This window comes from Cajanus cajan, chromosome 10 (genome assembly GCF_000230855.2).
Source record: "Cajanus cajan strain Asha chromosome 10, NIPB_CcT2T_4, whole genome shotgun sequence".
Taxonomy (NCBI): Eukaryota; Viridiplantae; Streptophyta; class Magnoliopsida; order Fabales; family Fabaceae; genus Cajanus; species Cajanus cajan.
This window is the reverse complement of record NC_138526.1, coordinates 23,273,192-23,285,216: the sequence shown is the minus strand read 5'-3', so window position 1 is coordinate 23,285,216 and position 12,025 is coordinate 23,273,192. Positions and strand designations below refer to the sequence as shown.

Sequence of the window (12,025 nt, the reverse complement as noted above, 5' to 3'; positions counted from 1 at the left end):
TTTGATTCTAATATTTAATTTTTTATTGAAAGTTCATTTTTCATAGATGATTGTTAATTTTCTTGTTACTCTCTCACCTTTAGAATGTTTTAACTTAAAAACTCACTTTAAACCTTAAAACATGCTGGATCGACCCTTATATTATGTATAATATATTAAAAAGAATATATTATTTTTAATTATTATTGATGCAAATTACGAAATACCCATGAACGACTAAAAAGTTAAATTTAGAAAAAGTTCTTGCTCCATGCCCAACTCGGGAAAGTTCCTTGACAAATTCCTACACAAACACAAACCTACATTTTCGGCGTTCACATGACATCATTCACTTAGACACGTTACTAATTCCAAGAAGCCACAGAAAAATCCAACCAGTTACAGCACTTGACGGGTTCAACAAAAAACATATTTTTTGGTAACTTAAAAAAAGTTAAAAATGTGAGAACAAGCAATAATTTCGGGTAATTTAATTTAAGAAAATCGAAATGGTCACAGATCACAAAAAGAAACGTAGAGAACCCTCTCTCTCACCAACTCACCACACAATGACACATGACATGTTCTATAACCACTACTATAAATATCCCAACCCTCTCCTTAAACTACACAAAAAAAAACACAATCTCTTAACACCTTCAAAACTTGTTAACTCTTTGTTATTCCCTTTCTTTCTCTCAACACTTTTCTTAGCCATGGCATCTCAAGCAACCTCCTTCGCCGTGGCTCTCCTTGTGGCCCTCTTCTTCGCCGTCGCCGCCGCCCAGGATTTGTCTCCAGCGCCGGCGCCGGGACCCGATGCCGGAGCTGCCGGAGCCGCCTCCGGCTCCGTCGCCTTGATCGGAGCTTCCGTTGTGCTCTCAATGCTAGCCATCTTCAAGCACTGAATTTTGATGGGTCCATATATTTGATTTCTTTATGATACATTATTATGAGTTGATCTATGTATAATGGAGATTGAGAGAGAGAGAGAGAGAGGTTTTACACCTTTTTTATGTTTTGAAACATTTGTTGTAGGTGTTAGTGAGAAATAAAGAGGATTTTTGTGTCCTCTGTTATTAATATATTATATGTTATTATTATTGTTATATGTTTATGTTCCCCAGTTTTGTGATTGTTTAAGCAGTTTTTATTCATGGTTCTTTTCTCGTTTTTAATTAGTGGGTTTTTTATTTTTATTTTTAAATGTTTCAGCAATAACGATGAACTAAAATCTTGATGCATTTATCTTGACTTAAAAGTTAAAATCACTTGATTATTTTATCAAGTCTGTTTCCTCAATGATCTTTTAAGGTGTGTTATGAAACTTGGAATCATTAGGTGATTTTAGGATTCAGGCATCGACCTTGTACTATTATTAATATTTTTTTTTTGTGGTAAATATGCAAATAACTTTTGATGAGTGAATGACTTATCTTGCAAAAATAAAATTGTGATTATTTTACTTTAATTTTATCATCGAGAGTTTGAATTAGTTAATTGTTTTTATTAAAATTTGCAGGTAAAAAAATTCCAACATTTCTGATTCAGGCAAATTAGTCTTTTAAGCAGTTTCAGAATTCTTTTTGTTTTTTTACGAAGGGAAATTGTGTTTTGTTAGCTTACAGAAGAACAAAGAATAGTTTGAGAATTTTCTTTTTATTTTTTTCTTCTGGTTAAAAGATAAAATGGACAAGACATAATCTTGAGTAGCAGGAGAAAATTTCTGAATTATTGGTTAAAAGATGTAATGGTTGTTAGTAACTATAACTGAAAGAGCTTGAGAAGTCTAGTAGTAAGTCTAGTGATAATAAAATGGTGACGAATTTCAATTATTTTCATCTGATGACCTATTTGTATTAAATTTTGAATGCTCTTGGTATATTTAATTTTATATTTAGGAGAAAAGAGTTGTAAGGAATTAGGTTGAATCATTTTTACTCTTTATAATCCTTTTTATAAATAAAAAAAAATCATATTTTATAATTTAATTAGGGAGATTAGCACAAGCAATAGAGCTACATTGTTGAAATTGAAATAAAGATTGGATTCAAAAATCAATATTTAACGGAAATGAAGACGCGGAAAATGGTGCAATTAATTTTGTTTTCATCTCCAACTCAACTTCTCTCGTTTACGCGTATAGATAGAAAAAAAAATAGAAAAAGAGAAAGTATGTAAAATATGTTTAAAATTAAAGATTCAAAAAATACTAATATTATTTAATTTTTTATTACTATTTTTTATTATTATATAAGATCAGCTTTAATTAAGAGGAGGGTACAATCAAATATGATTTGTGGGCAGGGGTTACTCTGTGAGGGATTGTTATTTAAAAAAAAAAAAACACTAATTACATCATCTACTAATTTTTACGAGATAATCGATTATGTTATGATAAATAACCTAAAAAAAAAAATTTAAAAAGAAGAAATTGTATTAAAAAGATTTATATTTTAACAATATCATATGCTATGGCGAAAAGTTGTGAATAAAGTTGTATTTTTTATGTGAGAATAAAAAACATTTTTTCTTTATCTTTTGCAACTAATATTTCACTCATATTATATCTTAAAAGACTTTCTTGATAATTCTTTTTTTAATTATATTTAAAAGGCTTCCTTGATAATTTATATATATATATATATATATATATATGAGGGGATTATAATTAATTACACCGGTGTAACTTTTAATAAGTATTATACCACTCAATAACTTTATATTAAATGTGAATTTTGTAAATCCAACCATTAGATTGAAAGTTCATATCTCTTAGAACATATATACAAAATTTTATATTAATCCAAGATGATTTGATACTTCATTTTTATAAAATAAAATTGACGTAATATATTCATTTTAAAATGCACTAAAATATAAACATTTTGATTCACTTCAAGTTGTTGTTCAATTTTAACAAAATTTGATATACACGTATAAAGTGATATGAACTTTCAATCTAACGGTTAGATTTACAAAATTCACAATTAATATAAAGTTATTGAGCAATGTAATATTTATTAAAAATCACACTGGTGTAATTATAATCCCCCTCTCTCTCTATATATATATATATAGTCCAATTTAGAAAAGATTCGAGTCCCTAACAATCATTCTTTGAAAAAAATGACTTTTTCTTATGGATGATTTTGCTTAATTTTTTTTTTAAATTCAAATGATTTATATTTTGACAAGATTTTAGAAGTCATTTATGACAATTGTTTGAAAGGGAGAACTTTAGCCTACAAAAAATTTGTATAAACCTTGTGAGTATGCATTATTTGTTTCCCTCTATCAAAATGACTCGTACAAAATAATATTTTTGTTATGAATTGTTATTGTAATATTGTACAAAAAAAAAAAGAAGGCTGATTCAGTAGCCCAGAACGGGCCGTTCCCAAACTGGAACGGGCCGTTCCACACTACTGAATTGAACTACATATTGTAGTTGAGAACGGGCCGTTTCGGGAAGGAGAACGGGCCGTTCTAGGAAGGAGAACGGGTCGTTCCGGAGGGAGAATGCGCCGTTCCAGAGGGAGAACGGGCCGTTCTAGAGGGAGAAAGGGCCGTTCCGGATGAGTCCCGGAACGGGCCGTTCTGATTTCAAAACGGGCCGTTCTGGGCGTGGATTTTGTGCGTGATCTGGGAGTTCAGAACGGGCCGTTCCGGTATCGGTACGGGCCGTTCTGGCCACTCCGGATTGCCTATAAATAGGGGTGAGGGGGGCCCTGAGGAGTTCTGGTTCTAGAGAGAAGTTTTAGAGAGAAGGTCTCTGGGTCAGTGAGCTCCTTTCTCTCCCAAATTTCTTTATTTAACTCCTTTTCTCCTCTAGATCAATAACTCCTTCTGTCTTTTCTTGAAATTCAGATTAGAAAGCTTGTTTTGGGAGGATTGCAGTTTCGAGTTGAGCCTCGAGGGGAAATTCTACTTTTGTTCAGTCTTTGGCTATCTGAGCCAATCTTCAGGTAAGGGAAGCTAGATTGTTTGCATGTGGCTGAATTTGTTAGTTTGGATGAGAGTTTTGAACTCTCTGAATAGTTTTAGGCCGGGCGCAGATTGAGCGTGTCAGGCGTGGAAGAGCTTAGAACTCCACAATTGACTTGGTTAATGCATGCCAAGGTCGTGGTAAGCCCGTACCCAGCTGTGCTATACTTGACGGTGGATCTGGACTTCCAAGTGTGTAAGTGACATCATCCGAGTAAACCCGAGTGAGGATTATATATCCTGTTTAGCTGTGACCGAGCGGGCGCATTGGGCGTGAAAACGGTTGGGGTGGTTTCGGTAGGATGGAATGTCACTTGTACAGCTCTATTGTTATGGAGATCTCCTAGGTGTATGCGTGACGACGCATTAGATGATTGATATGTATGCATATCTGTCATGAGTTGCATTCATTGCATGATTATTAATATGATGAAGTGTGGTGTTTGACTTCATGTTTGATGAATGAATGATTGATTGAGATGAAAGGTTCCTTAGGGACAGGATTTGGGATGCATGTGTAATATAGATTTTTATTCTGTACTTGTATTATTGATCTTTGAATTCTAGCTTACCCTTTTGTTTTCCATGTGGTGGAACTACGATGATCATACTTGGTATGGGAGCAGGTCAGGGATAGCTTGGGAGTAGAGATGATCGTTGTGAGACGAGGAGCTGAGTCTCGTGTTTTGAGTTACCATTCTGGGTAACATTTTTTTTGTCAGTGCTTGACCGACACTAAGGAATATTTTGGGATGACTGTACATATATGGTGCTATATTTTATATACAAAAACTTAATTATTTCGATCTTTATATTTATGCCTGTATGTATGTGTTATCCAGTTTAATATTCTCTTAGTTAACTAGTTGTAGTGCGATTCCACTAAGTGTAGAGACCGTGGCGGGTCGTTACACTTTTATGGTATCAGAGCTGGTCGAGTCTTTTAGGATACTTTGTGGGGAGTGATCCTTCTAGGTTTCTGTTGTGTCATATCTCTGATATGTGCTAGCCTTTGGTGAATTGTGAGGGGTATTATGTTACTAATAGGATGTTTGAATTCTTGTAGTATGGTGAGACCCCAGTATGACCAGATTGCTTGGGCCATGGAGATGATGGCCATGGAGATGGAGCAGCAGAGTGCTCACTTTGCTCATATGGAGGCAGGTAGAGCTGCGGCTGAGGCAGCTAGACCGGTGGTCTCTCAGGAGGGGAGAGATTTAGCAGAGTTCAGGGGATGTCAGCCTCCTCAGTTCAGAGGGGATTCAGATCCTGATGTGGCGGATCAGTGGTTGAGGGATATGGAGAAGATCTTTAGTGTTTTGGGATCTTCTGATGGGAGAAAGTTGGCTTATGCAGTTTACATGCTGGGGGGCGAGGCTGAGTACTGGTGGAGAGGCACCAGGCAGATGTTAGACAGCAGGGGTGTGCCTGTTGACTGGGATTGCTTCAGGAGGGTCTTTTTGGAGAAATATTTCCCGGATAGCGTTAGATACGCTAAGGAGGCAGAGTTCATGAGATTACATCAGGGGAGCTTGTCTGTTTCTGAGTATGCTATGAGGTTTGAGCATCTAGCTCGTTTCTACTCTCAGGCCATATCTGAGGCTTGGAGATGTAGAAAGTTTGCAGAGGGATTGAGGCACGAGCTGAAGAGGGTTATAGTCCCCATGTCCATAGTGGAGTTTCCTGCCTTGGTTGAGAAGGCAAAGACTGTTGAGAGTTTGGAGGGTGGTGGTAGTAGCGGTAAGGTTGCTAGAGTTCAAGAGGGATCATCTGGGTCCAGGAGGGGAGGCCAGCAGAGGGGACCCTATGACAGACCTGTACAGTCTCAAAGAGGAGCTGTTAGTAGGGGACCTCGACCTGCTACTCCTCAGGGCGGAGCACAGTCAGTGCGGTGCTACCGATGTGGAGGAGCACATATGGTTAGAGATTGTTCCCTTCCGGGGAATGTTTGCTTCAGATGTGGTAGGCCAGGCCACATCTCTAGAGATTGTCAGACACCGCCGACTTCATCTGGGAGTGCCCCGAGGCCACCCAGACCTACAGCTGCGGGGAGAGTGTTTGCATTGTCAGGTGCAGAGGCTTCTACTTCATCAGACTTAGTGAAGGGAAAGGGGAAGGCAGCAGGTGAGGATGTTTTATTTTTATTCGATTCTGGAGCCACGCATTCTTTTATTTCTGTTGATTGTGTGAAGAAATTGTGTTTGTCAGTATCTTCCTTGCATGTTGATTTGTTTGTGTCTACTCCGGCTTTAGTTTCTGTGGTGACGTCGGAGATGTGTGTGAGATGCCCGATAGAGGTGTCTGGTAGGAGGTTCCGAGTGAACCTAATTGTGTTGCCCATGGTGGATATCGACATAATCTTAGGGATGGATTGGTTATCTGCCCATCACATCCTTATAGATTGTGCTCGGAGAGAGTTGATGTTTCCTCAGTTGGAGGATGAGGTGTTGGTATCAGCGGGTCAGGCTGAGCAGTTGATGAGGGATGGAGCTGAGTGCTTCATGCTGTTTGCAACTTTGAGTATTGAGACAGAGAGAGCTATCGCTGGGATCGAGATTGTCAGTGAATTTCCTGAGGTGTTTCCAGATGATGTGCCAGGATTGCCACCCAGGCGTGATGTTGAGTTTAGCATTGATCTGGTACCAGGTGCAGGATCGGTATCAGTGGCTCCTTATAGGATGGCTCCAGCTGAGTTGGTAGAGCTGAAGACACAGATTGAGGATTTGTTGGAGAAACAGATGGTGAGGCCCAGTGTTTCTCCTTGGGGTGCTCCGGTACTGTTAGTGAAGAAGAAAGATGGTGGGGCCCGTTTGTGTGTTGATTATCGGCAGCTGAATAAATTAACGATAAAGAATAAATATCCCCTTCCGAGGATTGATGATTTGATGGATTAGCTGAGGGGAGCTTCAGTGTTTTCAAAGATTGATTTGAGATCCGGATATCACCAGATTAGGGTGAAGGAGAGTGACATACCGAAGACTACCTTTAGGACTAGGTATGGTCACTATGAGTATGTGGTGATGCCTTTTGGTGTCACTAATGCTCCAGCAGTGTTCATGGATTACATGAACAGGATCTTTAGACCGTTCTTGGACAGATTTGTGGTGGTTTTCATTGATGATATTTTGGTGTATTCTAGATCATTGGAGGATTACCGTGAGCATTTGAGGTCGGTTTTGGAGGTGTTAAGAGAGAGACAGTTGTATGCCAAACTGTCCAAGTATGAGTTTTGGTTGTCCGAGGTGAGATTTTTGGGGCATGTGATATCGGCAGAGGGAATTGCAGTAGATCCAGCCAAGGTGGAGGCTGTGATTCAGTGGGAGCGTCCGATGACTGCTACAGAGATTAGGAGTTTTCTTGGGTTGGCGGGTTACTATCGAAGGTTCATTGAGGGTTTTTCTCGAATAGTAATGTCTTTGACTCAACTAACTCGAAAAGATCAACCTTTTGTTTGGACGGACGCTTGTGAGCAGAGTTTTCAGGAGCTAAAGAGACGGTTAACCACTTCTCCAGTTTTGGTGTTACCTAACAATGGTGAGCATTTTGATGTGTTCTGTGATGCTTCTCACCAGGGGTTAGGTTGTGTGTTGATGCAGGGAGGGAGAGTAGTGGCATATGCTTCGAGGCAACTGAAGACCCATGAGAGAAATTATCCTACTCATGATTTGGAGCTTGCAGTTGTGGTATTTGCCTTGAAGTCGTGAAGGCACTATCTGTATGGTGCGAGATTCAGTGTATACAGTGATCACAAGAGTTTGAAATATCTGTTTGATCAGAAAGAGTTGAATACGAGGCAGAGGAGGTGGATGGAATTTCTAAAGGACTTCGATTTCCAGTTGATGTATCATCCTGGAAAGGCGAATGTGGTAGCTGATGCATTGAGTAGGAAATCCATTCACATGTCGGCTATGATGATTAGGGAGTTGGAGTTGATTGAGCAGTTCCGAGATTTGAGACTAGAGGTGGAGGTTGTTCAGGATCACATTAGCTGTGGTATGATCACCATAACTAATGAGTTCTTGAAGCAGGTGGGAACTAAACAGTTACAGGACCCAGAGTTGTTAAGGACTTTGGGATTACTTGGTACTGAGAGGGCAGCTGGTTTTGAGCTTGGTACTGATGGGATTCTGAGATTCAGAGGTCAGATTTGTCTGCCTTGTGATTCAGAGTTAAGGAGAGCTGTTCTAGAGGAGGGACACATGAGTCGTCTTAGCATACATCCTGGTATGACTAAGATGTATCAAGACATCAAGAAAAGTTTTTGGTGGCCTGGTATGAAGGAGATAACAGAGTTTGTAGCCGCTTGTTTGACTTGTCAGAAGGCGAAGATTGAGCATCAGAGGCCCGGAGGGGTTTTACAGTTGATGGAGATTCCTGAGTGGAAGTGGGATAGTGTCACTATGGACTTTGTGGTTGGATTGCCTACTTTGTGGTTGGATTGCCTAGGACAACTAGGAACAGTGACTCTATCTGGGTGATTGTTGATAGGTTGAAAGTGTGCTCACTTTCTTCCTGTCAACAAGAGGTGGTCCTTGGAGAGGCTTGCACAGTTATATATCCGAGAGATAGTACGGCTGCATGGAGTGCCTTCTAGTATTATTTCTGACAGAGATCCAAGGTTTACTTCAAGGTTTTGGCAGACTCTACATCACGCGTTGGGAACGAGATTGAGGTTGAGTTCCGCCTATCATCCACAGACAGATGGTCAGTCGGAAAGGACAATTCAGTCACTAGAGGATCTTCTGAGAGCTTGTGTGTTGGACCATCTGGGTAGCTGGGAGAAGGTGTTTCCATTGGTAGAGTTTACCTATAATAATAGTTATCATGCGAGTATTGGCATGGCACCTTTTGAGGCTCTATATGGCAGGAGGTGTAGGACTCCATAATGTTGGTATCAGGAGGGTGAGTCAGTAGTGGTTGGTCCAGAGTTAGTTCTTCAGACTACTGAGATGGTGAGACAGATTCAGGAGAGGTTGAGAGCTACTCAGAATCGACAAAAGTCTTATGCTGATAAGAGGAGGAGACCTCTAGAGTTTGAGGAGGGAGAGCATGTGTTTCTCAGGGTGACACCTACTACTGGAGTGGGAAGGGTTGTAAGGGCCAAGAAACTCACACCGAAGTTCATTGGTCCTTATCAGATCCTTCGTCGTGTAGGTCCGGTAGCATATCAGTTGGCGTTACCTCCGATTCTGTCCAACCTGCATGATGTGTTTCACGTTTCACAGTTGAGAAAGTACATCAGAGACCCGAGTCACGTGATAGAGATGGATGAGGTGCAAGTTAGAGAAAACTTGACTTACGAGAAGAGACCGGTAGCTGTAATTGATCACAAGTTGAAAGAGCTTCGAGGCAAGTCCATTAGCTTAGTGAAGATTCTTTGGGATGCAGCTACTAGTGAGGCAACCTAGGAAGAAGAGAGTCAGTTCAAGGAACAGTATCCATTCCTCTTTTTAGGTAAGCCTATTTTCGGGGACGAAAATTCCTATTTGTTGGGGAGTATTGTAACATTGTACAAAAACAAAAAAAAAAGGCTGATTCAGTAGCCCAGAACGGGCTGTTCCCAAACTGGAACGGGCCGTTCCACACTACTGAATTGAACTACATATTGTAGTTGAGAATGGGCCGTTTCGGGAAGGAGAACGGGCCGTTCCGGAGGGAGAACGGGTCGTTCCAGAGGGAGAACGGGCCGTTCCGGATGAGTCCCGGAACGGGCCGTTCTGATTTCAGAACGGGCCGTTCTGGGCGTGGATTTTGTGCGTGATCTGGGAGTTCAGAATGGTCCGTTCCGGTATCGGTATGGGCCGTTCTGGCCACTCCGGATTGCCTATAAATAGGGGTGAGGGGGGGCCGTGAGGAGGTCTGGTTCTAGAGAGAAGTTTTAGAGAGAAGGTCTCTGGGTCAGTGAGCTCCTTTCTCTCCCAAATTTCTTTGTTTAACTCCTTTTCTCCTCTAGATCAATAACTCCTTCTGTCTTTTCTTGAAATTCAGATTAGAAAGCTTGTTTTGGGAGGATTGAAGTTTCGAGTTGAGCCTCGAGGGGAAATTCTACTTTTGTTCAGTCTTTGGCTATCTGAGCCAATCTTCAGGTAAGGGAAGCTAGATTGTTTGCATGTGGCTGAATTTGTTAGTTTGGATGAGAGTTTTGAACTCTCTGAATAGTTTTAGGCCGGGCGCAGGTTGAGCGTGTCAGGCGTGGAAGAGCTTAGAGCTCTTGGGTTGGTGTTAGGCCAGGCGCGAGTTGACGGCACTGTGCTTGAATATATTTATGAATGAATTGATGCTTATGCATGTTTAAAGTTGAAGTTTTAGATCATGTATGTATGATATATGATGTATGGTGAGGTGTGATTCATATGTATGCTTTGTGATGATATATATGAATGTTTGAATATGATATGTTCATATGGTATGTATTGATCATAATGGTAGGTAGACCATTTATGATGTATGATGCATTATTGCATGTGATGTCTTATGACATGTGTATGGTTGTTGATCATGATGGTGGGCAGACCATTATGATGTATGATGCATGATTGCATGTGATGCCTATGGGATGAGTCTAGCCTAGGACTTGAGGAGAGGAAAAATATTTTTGAACTGGAAGAGCTCACATAGAGTCTCTTGAGAGTGGTGCTTGGATAGGCCACTGATATATGAGAGTGGTGCTCTGGGAGGCCACTGGATTTGGGAGAGTGGTGCTCAGATAGGCCACTGGGTTGGGTGAGTCTCCTCTAAGTCCTTAGCTAGTGTTGGAGCGGGGTATGAGGTCGAGGATTATTCCCTTAACCAAGTACTCGGGAAGGTGCGTGGATCCTTGCGGATAGTTGGTGGGCGAACTCCACAATTGACTTGGTTAATGCATGCCAAGGTCGTGGTAAGCCCGTACCCAGCTGTGCTATACCTGACGGTGGATCTGGACTTCCAAGTGTGTAAGTGACATCATCCGAGTAAACCCGAGTGAGGATTATATATCCTGTTTAGCTGTGACCGAGCGGGCGCATTGGGCGTGAAAACGGTTGGGGTGGTTTCGGTAGGATGGAATGTCACTTGTACAACTCTATTTTTATGGAGATCTCCTAGGTGTATGCGTGACGACGCATTAGATGATTGATATGTATGCATATCTGTCATGAGTTGCATTCATTGCATGATTATTAATATGATGAAGTGTGGTGTTTGACTTCATGTTTGATGAATGAATGATTGATTGAGATGAAAGGTTCCTTAGGGACAGGATTTGGGATGCATGTGTAATATAGATTTTTATTCTGTACTTGTATTATTGATCTTTGAATTCTAGCTTACCCTTTTGTTTTCCATGTGGTGGAACTGCAATGATCATACTTGGTATGGGAGCAGGTCAGGGATAACTTGGGAGTAGAGATGATCGTTGTGAGACGAGGAGCTGAGTCTCATGTTTTGAGTTACCATTCTGGGTAACATTTTTTTTGTCAGTGCTTGACCGGCACTAAGGAATATTTTGGGATGACTGTACATATATGGTGCTATATTTTATATACAGAAACTTAATTATTTCGATCTTTATATTTATGCCTGTATGTATGTGTTATCCAGTTTAATATTCTCTTAGTTAACTAGTTGTAGTGCGATTCCACTAAGTGTAGAGACCGTGGCGGGTCGTTACAGTTATTACTTCTGATCTCAGGACTTTATACATTATTGTCACATTAAGAATTGTTTATGGCTCAAACATAACTTTCTATATAGTGTTTTCATAGCAGGTCACTCTAGTACATTCATTACATTAATTATGTACTTATGTGAAATCATGATATCATATCTTAAATTCATATCAATCATCAATCTACTCACACACTAGTCTTAAATGTATTGTTGTTGTTCGTATTAACAATAATAATTGTCAAGGGATATTTAAGAATAATATAAATTGTTATATGAACTTTATCATGTTCCATATGAAAAAAAGAAACACATAGAAAGAGGGTGGAGGGAAGATTAAATGTGTGTAAGAATTTTCATAAAAAATTTTGCAAGATGGATAAAGCAAGTATTAGTTCTTAATGCATATTGTCCA

At 40.0% G+C, this 12,025-nt stretch overlaps 1 protein-coding gene across 1 annotated transcript; it reads left to right on the top strand.

Moving 5' to 3' along the window:
• Positions 1-541: 541 nt before the first annotated feature.
• LOC145952713 (uncharacterized) lies at positions 542-7,694 on the top strand. Its single transcript, XM_083065654.1, has 2 exons — positions 542-3,947; positions 4,593-7,694. The coding sequence occupies exon 2, from the start codon at positions 5,001-5,003 to the stop codon at positions 6,858-6,860; it is 1,860 nt and encodes a 619-aa protein (XP_082921780.1). The 5' UTR covers positions 542-3,947; positions 4,593-5,000; the 3' UTR covers positions 6,861-7,694.
• Positions 7,695-12,025: the final 4,331 nt, after the last annotated feature.

What these genes read in the sequence shown, in the direction of transcription:
- LOC145952713 (XM_083065654.1), top strand. Translation starts at nt 5,001, where the DNA reads ATGTTACTAATAGGATGTTTGAATTCTTGTAGTATGGTGAGACCCCAG.